At 44.5% G+C, this 16382-nt stretch overlaps 1 protein-coding gene across 1 annotated transcript in view; it reads right to left on the reverse strand.

Moving 5' to 3' along the window:
• LOC126195701 (aminoacylase-1-like) overlaps positions 1–13836 on the reverse strand; it is a 120290-nt gene extending 106454 nt beyond the window's left edge. Inside the window, exon 1 of the mRNA XM_049934329.1 lies at positions 13683–13836. Coding sequence (XP_049790286.1) covers positions 13683–13836 — 154 coding nt within the window. The remainder of the gene's footprint in view (positions 1–13682) is intronic.
• Positions 13837–16382: the final 2546 nt, after the last annotated feature.

Raw genomic sequence — 16382 nt, forward strand, 5'->3', positions numbered from 1 at the left:
ACCACAGCAGTTGAGTCCCATAGTGCTCAGAGCCGTTTGAACCGTTTTCTGTCATTTGATACCTTCTGCTGCGTTTATGGCCACTTACTTTTTAGTATTTCCGTACGTGTAAGTTCTAATTGCAGCGAGTTCTTAAACATTCTCAATTTATTGCCACTCTTGGCAGAACCTCCTCATTCTGTACCTTACCAGTCCACCTAATTTTCAACATTCGTTTATAGCTCCACATCTCAAATGCTTTGATTCTCTCCTGTTCAGGTTTTTTCACAGTCTATGTTTCACTAGTATAGAGTGCTGCCGGCCGCGGTGGTCTAGCGGTTCTAGGCGCTCGGTCCGGAGCCGCGCGACTGCTACGGTCGCAGGTTCGAATCCTGCCTCGGGCATGGATGTATGTGATGTCCTTAGGTTAGTTAGGTTTAAGTAGTTCTAAGTTCTAAGGGACTTACGACCTCAGCAGTTGAGCCCCATAGTGCTCAGAGCCATTTGAACCATTTTATGGATGCTGTGATCCATACGTACATCCTCAGAAATATCTTCCTCAAATTAAGGCCTATGTTTGTTACTAGTAGACTTCTCTTGGTCAGGAATGCCCTTTTCAGCAATGATAGTCTGCTTCTGACGTCCTCCTTGCTTCGTCCATCATTGGTTATTTTGCTGCATAGGTAAGAGAATTCCTTAACTTCACCTACTTCATGACCATCAATCCTGTTTCGCACTGTTCTCATTTCTGCTACTTCTCATTACTCTCGTCTTTCTTCGCAATGTCATCAGCAAATCGTATCATTTATATCATTCCTCCTTGAATTTTAAACCACTCCTGATCCTTTATTTTATTTCCATCATTGCTTCTTCGATCTACAGACTGAACCGTATGGCCGAAATCTAAATCCCTGTCTTATATCTTTTTCAATCCGAGAACTTCGTTCTTGGTCTACCACTTTTAACATTTCTTCTTGGCTCTTGTACAAGTTGTATATTAACCGTGTCTCCCTAAAGCTTACCGCTATTTTCCTCAGAATTTCGAACGTCTCACTCCATTTTAGAATGTCACGCGCTGTTTTCAGGTCTACGAATCCTATGAACGTGTCTTTATATTTCTTTAGTCTTTCCTCCATTGTCAACCGCAACGTCAGAATTGCCTCTCTTGTGCCTTTTCCTTATCTGGAATACAGAGGTTTGATTCATATACCAAATGAATAACCGTCAATTCCCTGTGGTATCATACGGTTTTGTGTTACCAATTTAGTTGTCATAGAATGACATGTCTCGAAACTGACCAAAAGTCGGAAAAGTCTTGCCCCCTCCCCCTTCCCTGGAAAAGTTTCTGTGAACGCCCAGGAATACTTGTGATAAGTACTTCCAGTTGTGCAACAACACCTAGTGGCTGTGTCCTATGGACACTGACCGCTCAGCGAGCGTGTGTTTGTTTACTTGAGGGTTAACGGACAAACGAAGCTTGTGAAACTCTTAAAACGTTTTGTCGCGATCATACCAAGAAGGGAGTTGAAGTACTTAGCGTGACTGAGATTGTCCAGTTCACCCGAAGAGACATTCCGTGATAAGGTTTTTATTTATATTTTGGAAGAGTGAAGAGTTATTAAATAATTTTGTTAATTTAGTTTGTTAATACTACATGACAGTAAAAGTAACTTTTGTGTTATTCATTCAGTATTGAGGTAGGTGAGTTACCATGTACACAGGGTGGCCAGAAACAATCTGAAAAGCTTGTACTGGTGTTGCAGGGGTGGTTGTGCTGATAAATAACTGTTACAAAAACAATTGATAACTTGGGCCGTTTCCGAATTATTTAACGTTGTAGTTAGCAAATCACGTCGCTGAGCGCGCAATCATTTTCGCGCACTTAAATGCGTTACTAAACACACATCTGTGGGTCCGTGAGATACCAGTTGTTCGAATACTCATTAAGGGATAAAATAGCCGCTTTCGGAGGTGATAAATTTAAGCTAGGCGAGCAGAAGCTACGTTTGTTAGATTCGAGTTAACCAAACGAAGAACACGTTTGCCAACAATGTTTGTGGTAAGCTGATTGAATTTACGTGCGCGGCGACCTGACTGGATAATTGTGGTACTAAATTGCTCAGGAACGGTGCAGCTTGTCGAATTGCTCCAAAAGACAGACCTGTTTAGGAGCGCAAATATGACTTCATATGTGTTTTAATGTATAGAATAATGCTCGTAAACGAACGGAAAACGTTTCATTACTTACTTAATTACAGGGATGCAATTACCCACTATATGAATGGAATCGGGAGGCCACAATAAGCCTTCCTGTAGTTTGGTATAATGAAATATATAATTTTGCTTTCGATTTATACTTCATTTCGATAATAATTCCAAAACGCTGTCGATCGTATCCCAGGTATGCAGCACTTACAAATTATGTCTTAAAACATGCAGTTTTGAAAGTATTCTCAACTTACCTTCTTCAAGAAAACTGTAAAAATTGATAATATGATGAAAGAAACTGTATTTGTAACTTTTTTGAGATGGAAAACATTTGAACGTACACACAGAACAGCGTAAATAAAGGACAAAAACTCCGTACCGGTAAATTTTTGCTGTACGAGCTGAGAAGTTGTTTAAAATGTGCGAAATTGATGTTCTGGGAGTTATTCTACATCTACATCTACATTTATACTCCGCAAGCCACCCAATGGTGTGTAGTGGAGGGCACTTGACGTGCCACTGTCATTACCTCCCTTTCTTCTTCCAGTCGCCTATGGTTCGCGGAAAGAACGACTGCCGCAAAGCCTCCGTGCGCGCTCGAAGCTTTCTAATTTTACATTCGTGATCTCCTCGGGAGGTATAAGTAGGGGGAAGCAATATATTCGATACATCACCCAGAAACGCACCCTCTCGAAACCTAGACAGCAAGCTACACCGCGATGCAGAGCGCCTCTCTTGCAGAGTCTGCCACTTGAGTTTGCTTAACATCTCTGTAACGCTATCACGGTTACCAAATAACCCTGTGACGAAACGCGCCGCTCTTCTTTGGATCTTCTGTATCTCCTCTGTCAACCCGACCTGGTACGGATCCCACACTGATGAGCAATACTCAAGTACAGGTCGAACGAGTGTTTTGTAAGCCACCTCCTTTGTTGATGGACTACATTTTCTAAGGACTCTCCCAATGAATCTCAACCTGGCACCCGCCTTACCAACAATTAATTTTATATGATCATTCCACTTCAAATCGTTCCGCACGCATACTCCCAGATATTTTACAGAAGCAACTGCTACCATTGTTTATTCTGCTATCATATAATCATACAATATGGGATCCTTCTTTCTATGTATTCGCAATACATTACATTTGTCTATGTTAAGGGTCAGTTGCCACTCCCTGCACCAAGTGCCTATCCGCTGCAGATCTTCCTGCATTTAGCTGCAATTTTATAATGCTTCAACTTTTCTGTATACTACAGCATCATCTACGAAAAGCCGCATGGAACTTCCGAAACTATCTACTAGATCATTTATATATATTGTGAAAAGCAATGGTCCCATAACACTCCCCTGTGGCACGCCAGAGGTTATCGTCTATGGACGTATCTCCATTGAGAGCAACATGCTGTGTTCTGTTTGCTAAAAACGCTCCAATCCCCCCACACAGCTGGTCTGATATTCCGTAGGCTCTTACTTTGTTTATCAGGCGACAGTGCGGAACTGTATCAAACGCCTTCTGGAAGTCAAGGAAAATGGCATCTACCTGGGAGCCTGTATCTAATATTTTCTGGGTCTCATGAACAAATAAAGCAAGTTGGGTCTCAAACGATCGCTGTTTCCGGAATCCATGTTGATTCCTGCTGAGTAGATTCTGGGTTTCCAGAAATGACATGATACGCGAGCGAAGAACATGTTCTAAAATTCTACAACAGATTTATGTCAGAGATATAGGTCTATAGTTTTGCGCATCTGCTCGACGACCCTTCTTGAAAGCTGGAACTACATATGCTCTTTTCCAATCACTTGGAACCTTCCGTTCCTCTAGAGACTTTCGGTTCACGGCTGTTAGAAGGGGGCAAGTTCTTTCGCGTACTCTGTGTAGAATCGAATTGGTATCCCGTCAGATCCAGTGGACTTTCCTCTGTTGAGTGATTTGAGTTGCTTTTCTATTCCTTGGTCACTTATTTCGACGTCAGCTATTTTTTTCGTTTTTGCGAGGATTTAGAGAAGGAACTGCAGTGCTATCTTCCTCTGTGAAACAGCTTTGGAGAAAGGTGTTTAGTATTTCAGCTTTACGCGTGTCATCCTCTGTTTCAATGCCATCATCATCCCAGAGTGTCTGGATATGGTGTTTCGAGCCACTTACTGATTTAACGTAAGACCAGAACTTCCTAGGATTTTCTGTCAAGTCGGTCCATATAATTTTACTTTCGAATTCACTGAATCCTTCACGCATAGCCCTCCATACGCTAACTTTGACATCGTTTAGCTTCTGTTTGTCTGAGAGGTTTTGGCTGCGTTTAAACTTGCAGTGAAGCTCTCTTTGCTTTCGCAGTAGTTTCCTAAATTTGTTGTTGAACCACGGTAGGTTTTTCCTGTTCCTCATAGTTTTGCTCGGCACGTACCTGTCTAAAACGTATTTTACGATTGCCTTGAACTTTTTCCATAAACACTCAACATTGTCAGTGTAGGAACAGAAATTTTCGATTTGATCTGCTAGGTAGTCTGAAATCTGCCTTCTATTACTCTTGCTAATCAGATAAATCTTCCACCCTTTTTCTTATATTCCTATTTACTTCCATATTCAGGGATGCTGCAACGGCCTTATGATCACTGATTGCCTGTTCTGCGCTTACAGAGTCGAAAAGTAGGGATCTGTTTGTTATGAGTAGGTCCAAGATGTTATCTCCACGAGTCGGTTCTCTTCTAATTGCTCGAGGTAATTGTCGGATAGTGCACTTAGTATAATGTCACTCGATGCTCTGTTCCTACCACCCATCGTAAACATCTGAGTGTCCCAGTCTATATCTAGTAAATTGAAATCTCCACCTAAGACTATAACATGCTGAGGAAATTTATGTGAAATGTATTCCAGATTTTCTCTCAGTTGTTCTGTCACTAATGTTGCTGAGTCGTGAGGTCGGTAAAAGGAGCCATTTATTAACCTAGCTCGGTTTTTGAGTGTAACCTCCACCCATAATAACTCACAGGAACTATCCACTTCTACTTCACTACGGGATGAACTACTACTAACAGCGACAAACACGGCACCACCGGTTGCATGCAATTTGTCCTTTCTAAACATCGTCTGTGCCTTTGTAAAAATTTCGGCAGAGTTTATCTCTGGCTTCAGCCAGCTTTCCGTACCTATAACGATTTCAGCTTCGGTGCTTTCTATCAGCTCTTGAAGTTCCGGTACTTTACCAACGCAGCTTCGACAGTTTACACTTACAATATCGATTGCTGCTTGGTCCCCGCATGTCCTGACTTTGCCCTGCACCCTTTGAGGCTGTTGCCCGTTCTGTACTTGCCCGAGGTCATCTAACCTAAAAAACCGCCCAGCCCACGCCACACAACCCCTGGTACCCCTGTAGCCGCCTGCTGTGTGTAGTGGACTCCTGACCTATCCAGCGGAACCCGAGACCCCACCACCCAATGGCGCAAGTCGAGGTATCTGCAGCCCACACGGTCGCAGAACCGTCTCAGCCTCTGATTCAGACCCTCCACTCGGCTCTATACCAAAGGTCCGCAGTCAGTCCTGTCGACGATGCTGCAGATGGTGAGCTCTGCTGTCATCCTGCTAGCGAGACTGGCAGTCTTCACAAATCAGATAGCCGCCGGAAGCCAGAGAGGATTTCCTCCGATCCATAGCGACACACATCATTGGTGCCGACATGAGCGACCACCTGCAGATGGGTGCACCCTGTACCCTTCATGGCATCTGGAAGGACCCTTTCCACATCTGGAATTCCCCCCAGTATGCACATGGAGTGCACATTGGTTTTCTTCCCCTCTCTTGCTGCCATATCCCTAAGAGGCCCCATTATTCGCCTGACGTTGGAGCTCCTAACTACCAATAAGCCCTTCCTCTGTGACCGCGCGGATCTTGCAGACTGAGGGGCAACCTCTGGAACAGGACAAGCAGCCACGTCCGGCCGAAGATCAGTATCAGCCGGAGACAGAGCCTGAAACCGGTTCGTCAGACAAACTGGAGAGGCCTTCCGTTCAGCCCTCCGGAATGTCTTTCGCCCCCTGCCACACCTTGAGACGACTTCCCACTCTACCACAGGTGAGGGGTCAGCCTCAATGTGGGCAGTATCCTAGGCAGCCATAGCGAGGATGCGTGGGACGAGCTGGCCGTCCCCGACAAACCCCCATCCGGACCCCCACAGTGGTGCCCATTGGCAACAGCCTCAAGCTGTGTGACCAAAGCCAACACTGCCTGAGGCTAGGAGGGAAGGGATGCCAATTCAGCCTGCATCCAAACACAGCAGTCGCAGTCCCTATCCATGCTAAATACTGTAGTGCAAAGAACGTCTGAACTAATCTACAGAGAGCACAAACATTTCGACACAAAATTTAACGGTTATTAAAATACAAGATTGCCTAGTAAATGCAGTAATACCGCTACATGCGCACTGCTCGGTGGCAGAAGGAGACTACGCGATTTTACACTATTCGGGTACTAAAACGCGATGCTACAACTCTCAAATACTATAATACGCCCGAAATTTATTAATTAAACAATGCAAGTACCCAAAAACACGCAAAGAAATTAAGAATTAAACTATGTAACAAATAAGTGAGCTAAGAGTATACGACTTGCTGCTGGCAGCTGCTTATCCAACGGCGGCAGAGAGCACACTGGCTGTGACCAACCGACATTGGCCGTTCAAAACAAAAACAGACGACTACGCGAATTTACAGTATTCAGGTACAACTCTCAAATACTATAATACGCACTTTGAGATCCAGTGGAGTTGAAAGTGACAAGCAAGTTTTGTTCAGTTCCGAAATATTTTATGGTGTTTCCTGAGCCAAGTTTCCACACGGAAGATAACGTTAATGATATTTTATTTGACATGTTTAATCAATCTATTTTCTTTAAGATTAATATGTATATGTGAAATTACGATCTCATGACGTACACATTCGAATAGGCCATGTTGAATGCAAGCTTGTAAGATTCCTAATTTCGAAGACTGGCTTATTTTCGGATACATGAAATTAGGAACTAATTTATGTGGTATTTAAAGCACTGAGTTACTTTTATAAAAGGTAGTTATAACTGTGGGACGTATTCCAAAACATTTTTAGACGAATCTTGGTTAGTATAAACGTGTCAATAACGTATTTAGCTCATAATACTTTCCACTGATTGGTTGTAAACGATTTTTTGATCCTGGACATACCATTATAGCAGATAGCGCCCGGAGTTAGGAAACCTTGCTCAGAAGAATCTGTGAGAAAAGCTGTTGCAGCTGTACAGAGTAAGCAAGTGGGCTTTGGGCTTTCTAAAAACATCCAAGTAGAAAACTGCATGAACCTAAGAGTAAAGACATCGATTCTTTGTTAAAGACAAAGGTTGGTAGGGTGTGTAGTCTGGGTGATAAATTAAAAGACGAGCGAGTTTTCTACTACAAAAATACGGATGAGCGTTGCTGTGGGCTTCGAATGAAGGATTTGAGATAACTAGCTTTTCGGTTGACGGTTTCTAACGACCTCGATCCTCCTTGTCATCCTGAAAAGGTCTTCGCCGGCAGAAAAATGGGTCCGGAACTACATGAGAAGACACTCAAAATTAGCTTACCGAACTCTGCAGTCGGTCTCCTCGGCAAGAGCGAAAGGTTCCTCAAATGAAAATGTTGATTCGTTTTTCAATATTCTGAAGCTGCAGCTGAAAAAGTGAATTTCGATCCGCTGAAAGTGCATAATGTACATGAGACATAGCGGCCTGTAGTCCAGGGATCACGTTCTAAAGTCATCATCATGAAAGGGATGAAGCGAGTTGCAAAGCTGTTTTCCGCGGAGAGAGGTAAACTGATTGTCGTGGAAACATATATTAATACTGGCGGAAACCTTTCCCACCTCTAATAGTCTTTCCAAGGAAGAATATGAAAGCCGGGTTGTTAGGCGGTACTCCACCAGGCTCAATTGCAGCTTGCCATCCGCCCCGTTGGATTCAGCTTTCAATATTCACAGAATCGTTGAAGCATTTCATCGAGCGCTTTCTGCCATCAGTAGAGGACCCTGTGATCTTCGTAGATCGATGGTCACTATAATCACACGTGGGAAACAGAAGTGATAAATCTTGCTAGACAGCATGGTGTGATAATAGTGTCTCTTCCTTCATATGCAACACATCGACTGATAGTGCTGGAGACCGTATTCATGAAGCCATTCAAAGCCCGCTATTCAAAGGAGATTGGACCCTGGTTAGCAGGAGATCCCTGACTATATAGCAAGTAAGTGAGCTTATGGGAAGAGCTTATAACTGAGTCGCAGCAAAGGAAGTCGCTTTGATTGTGTTCAGAAAAAGTGGCATATCACCTTTAAGCTCTGAAACACTTGGACCCAATTACTTCCTCCCAAGAAACACATTTTTTTTTCAACCACCAGCACAGCTGAAATCCCTGCATCTTCTGCCCATCCACAGACTCCCATGCCATAACCAGAAACTCCACATCCTCTACCAATCCTTCACGAAATGGAAACTCCAACTTTATTTCTCCTTTCGAAATGAGTCCCTCACTTGCTCTTCCCAGAAGTTCAATTTGCAGCAGAGGAGGTAAAACTGCTGTGACTTCTTCCCACAAATTACAACTACAGGCATCACTGGAGGCGTCTGAAGGAAGAAGAATGAAGCTGAATATCTCCTCTACACGTTCCAAATAAAGAACTCTAAAGGAAAGACATACTATAGTGAATCTGTCTTCTCAACTGACCGGAAAGAAGAAGAATAATAGAAGAATTGATACAGACTCCGATGACTCTTCCTTCGAACCAGTCTTGGTTACTACAGATGACGGAGACAGTGCAGGTGAGGAATACCTCTACTACTCTGAAACTTATAAAAATTACCAACACGCCGAGAATTGGAGTAGATGCATAAAATGTCTCCAGTGAGCTGACGGATTCTGAGCGGGAACGCAAAAACATGGTTGGAAAACAAATGTATGTGATGCATGTTCCTCTAAATAATACTTTTCAAATATAATGCTTTTCAGATAAAGACGTTTCTTTTTATATTGCAAAAAGGCATATATTTTTATAATATTAATCACCCAAAATTGGGAACTCTTTCTGCCATGATGTAAAAGCACCTTTTAATTCCTTTAAAAAAGTTCGTAATGTTATAAGAATACAACAATTTTGAACACAGAACCTCGAAGAATATAGAACAGAGAGTTTGAAAGGTATCTTTAGTGGGACTATTGAAATGATTGACAATGCAGGCAAAATTAAGTGTACTAACAACATTTATTTTCCCAAAACAGGAAATAAAGAATGCGAAACAAGTTATTGATTGAATAACGTAAACAACTAACAGGTGATTTAAGATTGCACTGGGTGGATCCTGGGTGGCAAAGACAGTTCAACTAGGTGATCAGTGAGTCGGGTACTGTAGTGCTAAAAATGTGGATAACGCAATCTGAATTGATCTGACGCTGAGCAGGCTTTTACTGATCAAATCTACTGAAGTTTCTCTACGTAGGTGGAGCTGAGAGCAAGTGGCGATTGAGATCTGTACGCCCTCACAATGTGGGAACGGCAGTATGTTACCCTGTGTACTTCGTGCGATGACGTGACTTGCAGCTGGCGAGATGTGTGTGGCGGAGGTGTGACGTGTAGGCGGCACCTTTGAATCGATCGTGGCCACGAAACAAATGCAAAAATCTTGCGGTCTAGTGATCAGGCGGACTGATCGCAATTTACTCTCTACCACAGCCCTGAAATCACGGTAGATTTCAGGGGCTCACTTGTTCAACAGAGCTCACAAGGATACCAAACGTCAAGACTGGTAAATCAAAAACGAATAAGTGTGCCCTCGGCAAAAGAGTAGTCCAAGGCGTTTGAAGTCACGCTGTCGGTACAGTAAGAAATTCACCACAGGCTCCCCAGACTAAACTACCCGCAAGTGAAATCAGTCTCAGAACAGGTCCCAAGTACCAACAACGCATGCCAGAGCTTTGACCAGAAGTGGTTACCAGACCACAGTCCCACATCTGAGTGCTTCGCACCTCTCCAGAAAATATTCCGTTTCCTCGCAAAGTGCATGAACGACACCAGTCCATTATGATTAAGTCACAGGGCTCTAGAGGCGCTAAATTTCTCCTCCCACACGACAGCACAAACTCATTTCGAACCAGGGCAAGAGTTAAGAAACGTTCGTCTCTGGAAAAAAAAGAAACCCACCAGTTACTACGTTTTTTACGTTTTCGCAGAGGGGGAAGACGATTTTTCCCAAAGTCGTGTGTCTTCCCATGACAACAAGTGAACAGATACAATCTTAAAGATCTTTATCTAAATCGCCTGAGCCTTGGGGCTTGTTAGTCCTAGCTATGAAGTGTATTAAAGATTCTATCTCTAAACTCTTCTCAGACGCCAGATTTTTCTTATACAACCAAGGCAGCCGGGGGATGTGGTTCACTGGCCTATTTACACTATTGGCGAACACAAAAACATGTGAATTTTTATTACAAATGGCTCTGCACATAATGCCCAGTTTACAACTCCACTGTGTAGACGCATTCCTTTAGACGTATCGCCCCAGCCCAGGCTTCTGCTGGTGCAGTTGCAGGTAGCACGGCATTGTTCTGCTGGAGTCCTGTCTCGACGACGGGCTGCCCTGTCTGCCCAGTACGGTTGTGGGCCTGTCTGGCAAGATTTACTAAGGGATGGGCTCACCATTAGTTGCTTTCAACTCCCAACAAGCCGTTTCTACGAGCTAAGAGTCATAAAAATACGTCTTCTTTTAACCCTCTACCAGGCTTCATCAACATATGCTCAGGCTGTTAACTTTCTAGAGTCTCGCTCAATTTGCGCCAGGTTGCAATAAATTCTTAAATAATTTTCCGTATGCGAAAAATAGGTGAGAGAGTAACTTGTCCTCTCTTAGTGCCCTCTACCTGTCATTGATTTCTGTATGGGTAGTGTCTTACTCCCATATTGTTTAGTGTAATACAAACCAGAGGAAATCATTGAAAATAACTGGAGAATCTCATCCTGATAACTGATATATATATATATATATATATATATATATATATACACTCCTGGAAATTGAAATAAGAACACCGTGAATTCATTGTCCCAGCAAGGGGAAACTTTATTGACACATTCCTGGGGTCAGATACATCACATGATCACACTGACAGAACCACAGGCACATAGACACAGGCAACAGAGCATGCACAATGTCGGCACTAGTACAGTGTATATCCACCTTTCGCAGCAATGCAGGCTGCTATTCTCCCATGGAGACGATCGTAGAGATGCTGGATGTAGTCCTGTGGAACGGCTTGCCATGCCATTTCCACCTGGCGCCTCAGTTGGACCAGCGTTCGTGCTGGACGTGCAGACCGCGTGAGACGACGCTTCATCCAGTCCCAAACATGCTCAATGGGGGACAGATCCGGAGATCTTGCTGGCCAGGGTAGTTGACTTACACCTTCTAGAGCACGTTGGGTGGCACGGGATACATGCGGACGTGCATTGTCCTGTTGGAACAGCAAGTTCCCTTGCCGGTCTAGGAATGGTAGAACGATGGGTTCGATGACGGTTTGGATGTACCGTGCACTATTCAGTGTCCCCTCGACGATCACCAGTGTTGTACGGCCAGTGTAGGAGATCGCTCCCCACACCATGATGCCGGGTGTTGGCCCTGTGTGCCTCAGTCGTATGCAGTCCTGATTGTGGCGCTCACCCGCACGGCGCCAAACACGCATACGACCATCATTGGCACCAAGGCAGAAGCGACTCTCATCGCTGAAGACGACACGTCTCCATTCGTCCCTCCATTCACGCCTGTCGCGATACCACTGGAGGCGGGCTGCACGATGTTGAGGCGTGAGCGGAAGACGGCCTAACGGTGTGCGGGACCGTAGCCCAGCTTCATGGAGACGGTTGCGAATGGTCCTCGCCGATACCCCAGGAGCAACAGTGTCCCTAATTTGCTGGGAAGTGGCGGTGCGGTCTCCTACGGCACTGCGTAGGATCCTACGGTCTTGGCGTGCATCCGTGCGTCGCTGCGGTCCGGTCCCAGGTCGACGGGCACGTGCACCTTCCGCCGACCACTGGCGACAACATCGATGTACTGTGGAGACCTCACGCCCCACGTGTTGGGCAATTCGGCGGTACGTCCACCCGGCCTCCCGCATGCCCACTATACGCCCTCGCTCAAAGTCCGTCAACTGCACATACGGTTCACGTCCACGCTGTCGCGGCATGCTACCAGTGTTAAAGACTGCGATGGAGCTCCGTATGCCACGGCAAACTGGCTGACACTGACGGCGGCGGTGCACAAATGCTGCGCAGCTAGCGCCATTCGACGGCCAACACCGCGGTTCCTGGTGTGTCCGCTGTGCCGTGCGTGTGATCATTGCTTGTACAGCCCTCTCGCAGTGTCCGGAGCAAGTATGGTGGGTCTGACACACCGGTGTCAATGTGTTCTTTTTTCCATTTCCAGGAGTGTATATATATATATATATATATATATATATATATATATATATATATATATATATATATATGAAAAAAGGTAACTTTACCCATCAGGATTGGCCATAGGTAAAACACATCCTAGCTTGACCTCATTCATTACAGGCATCATTCACTCATATGAAGTGGCAAGCTAGCAAGGATACATGTAATTGATGCCTAATGTCCCTACACATTTACAGTATCCTGGAGTATGAACTGTTCTCTGCTCATTGATTTACCCTGCTCAATCACTCATTTGGTCTTAATCATCAAAGACACACATTCTCAAATTCTCAATGGACAAGGAAATAAGATGTGTAATCAGTTTGTCTTATTATCTAAGTTGTGTAAATTAGTGTATTATTTTGTACAACATGAAAACAAATTCAGGCACATAATCAGAGCATTAATAAATATGCAGAAAAACAAAGAACTCACAATCAAAACGGCATTCTTGATACATACAAAAACACAAAAAGGAATTACTTAATGATGTCCACAAGGGTTACTGGGGAGACATATTTTACAATAGAAAATGTCACACAAATTGTGAATATGACACTTCTTACTCACTGGTAGGACTGAAGAATAGCAATTCGCACCCGAGTGGAATGGCCTCCCACTCAATGCATGGCGTGGCAGAAGTGGCGGGTTCCCTCTCGTCTCTGACAACAACTGGTGTCTTGGCAGCAACTTGTATCTTTGGCAGCTCCTGGACTGCAGTTAGACCCTTGGCCTTATCCTGGTCAGGCCACAGTCAGCCGTCAGGGAGTGGTGTGGCAGCATTGCATTTGACATGCATAGAAATCCATTCAGCATAACTGGGACATGGGACAGCCCTACTCTTCCCACCCGCCTCTCCCTCGGAACTCGTGCCTGCCAGTGCAGGACATTGGATTAGCTCGCCTTCTGTTGACGGGACAGGTCACTATCAGCATCCTACTGAGTCGGTTAGGCTTGGCATGCGTGTCGACTATGGTGTCACATGACTCGCTTCTCCCTCAATTACTGGCCTGGCGGATCATTGGCCTCCTGGGGGTTACTGCCGGCATGTGGTGGTGTCCCACTGTCTGCACTGGCTTGAGACGTGCTGCCTCCACTAGGGCTGCGTGATGTAGACACATCAGCTGGCAACAGCCATTTCTGCCGCAGCGGGTGGTCCACCATACATGGGCTGCTGCAGCTAACTTATTACGGTGGCCCACTCCATTCGTCCCTCACTGGCTCTCATGGGTTGTGACTTCCAATCTGACATGTTGTTTCTGAAGTCTGCACAATCCTCGAGTGTGATCAAGTGCCATATTCTCTCACAAATGACATAAATTGATTATATATACACAATATCCAAAAATAGATTTAATGACTGCAGGGCCCTGTTAACGCTGTATGGGCGTAAATTATGTGGTGTGAGATGTTGTTGTTTGTGTGTGCACGTGTTTTTGGTAGTTTTCGGTTAGTTCTGCTCCTGTCATGCACCCTAATTTTACGCTGGCGCTACGTCTATACCTCCACCAAACGTGCAGACGTCTCCCACTACTAAATACTAACTTATTGTATTACCGTATGCCTTCGCTAATACTACCAAAGCGAAATTTCATGTATTTTATTCCTTGTACGCTCCTCTTTTATCTTTCGATGTCCGGCGGTGTTGTCTGCTGACGCTGAAGTGGTCAGGAAGTGCGTCTACTCACTCAGGTGCTGGTGATTTGGCTGAAATCTTTGTAGTGGCATTTTATGATTGTGCTTACGTAATTTTACATATTACAAGGATGCCTCCTGTTTCCTCTGTCAGGATCGCTGCTGCTGAAATGAAACATAAGCATACTGCATGAGCTAATTCCCCATACACAATATTTCGCAGATGGCGCTCACATGGAGCTGGCAAAATTCCACCACGAGACAGGCTACTCCGCACTACAGGCGATGGCTCTTAACACACCGATTCTTAGCGTCGACACGTGCCCAAAGCGTGGACCGCTAACACCATACGAAAGACATCTGAAGATCGATGATGATGATGTTTAGTTTGTGGGGCTCTCAACTGCACGGTTATCAGCACCCATACAAATTTCCAACCTTCGCTGTCCAAACTCGCCACTTTCATGAATGATGAGGACAACACAAACACCCATTCATATTGAGGGAGGTGAAAATGCCTGACCCCGCCGGTCGAATATCCTGACGCACGTGCTCGTAACACACGGAGTCTTACCTCCGACAAGTGCCCAAAGCGTGGACCGCTAACACCATACGAAACACATCCGAAAATAGAGACGCACATGCTCTGTGGCACGATTTACCGTCTCGACGCAACGAAAAACGTGAAGTTACGTACATCCGTCCCTTGGTCAGTGTGCAAGAAACCATGGAAAGTAAACAGAAACAAAATCATTGGCCATGGTGATCCTGTGAAGGCTCTTCTACGAGAGCGCTACGACAGAGTACGATGCTCAATTACAGTCAAATTACGGCTGATCTTCTTGCTCTCCTGAGAGCAGAAATCGGACAACAATTGTGAGGTCCAGAGAAATAATAGCAGTACTCAGTTGTTTGGAGTACTCAGTATTGTAAGGTGCCTGGTTTGGTATGCCGTAAATAGTGCCAATTGTTGATGACAGATAACTTACAACGGAATTTTTTATTCAATCTGCCACATGCCAGTGAATGTTGGCGTGAATATGTCACAAATACGTTACTCGTTTGACCACGTTCAACAAGGACTCATGCTGAAAACTAATGTAAATTCCAAACAAACAAAATGACACCGAAATAGAACAAATGGAAAATGACGCTAAGGAAAATATTATCAAAATTAAATTACGTTAAACATTTCATTCATAGAGACTATTTACATATTGCACCTCCTCTTCCCGTAGTAATTCTCTTGTATCTTCGTACTCTAACAGGTTCATATCGCTCGTTCCGATCGTTTTTGTGGCATTGTTCTTAGCTGAGTCCGCAGCGGCTGTCTATCAATTGCTGTTTGAATTTCCTCTGCGTGACCCCTGTGATGGGTTAGCTGGCCTCAATTCCACATATTCGCTACGTTGGTCATTCCATTGACATTGATAGTTGTATGTCCTGCTTTTGCTTTGCTGTTGGTCCCTAGAATCCTGTTGGCCCTGGTTCGATTTCTGTTGCTCTCTCCAATTTCCGTTTCGTCGGTAGTTGTTGTTGTTATGATTATAATTACCTCATCTTCTTCTATTTTCCTACAATGGCTGGTTATTCCCATTGACGTTTGAATTTTTGTTTCGATTCGATCGATGTTTTCGCCATTTCGTCCATCGTCATTCCTCTCTGGCGAATCTGGCCAGTTACGGTCATTACTTCTACTTCTTTACCACGTGTTGTGAATTTCATTCACGTACTCGAGTTCGCACAGCGCACTATTGGAAGCTTCGATTAAATCGTTGCACCTACCGATGAGCAGTTGCTGGTAACGTAAAGGTAATTTCATGTAGCAGTGCCTTATAATTTCCTTGGCACTGTACAGTTGCTACAAGAATCGATTCTTCTTTACCAGGGATTCGAAGAATTTGACAGGACTGCGGAATCCTGACGCTCCTAAGTCCTTTCCTAACATGGTCTCCTGTTTTATCCTTTCCTGTGTGTCTTACGACCAGTATGTGCTAAGAAATGCGTTCTTAAATTCTTGGTAGGTGCGACAATTCTCCGCAACTCCGCGCATATGTTCTGCAATCGACCAATCT

The sequence above is a fragment of the Schistocerca nitens genome, chromosome 7 (assembly GCF_023898315.1).
Source record: "Schistocerca nitens isolate TAMUIC-IGC-003100 chromosome 7, iqSchNite1.1, whole genome shotgun sequence".
Classification (NCBI taxonomy): domain Eukaryota; kingdom Metazoa; phylum Arthropoda; class Insecta; order Orthoptera; family Acrididae; genus Schistocerca; species Schistocerca nitens.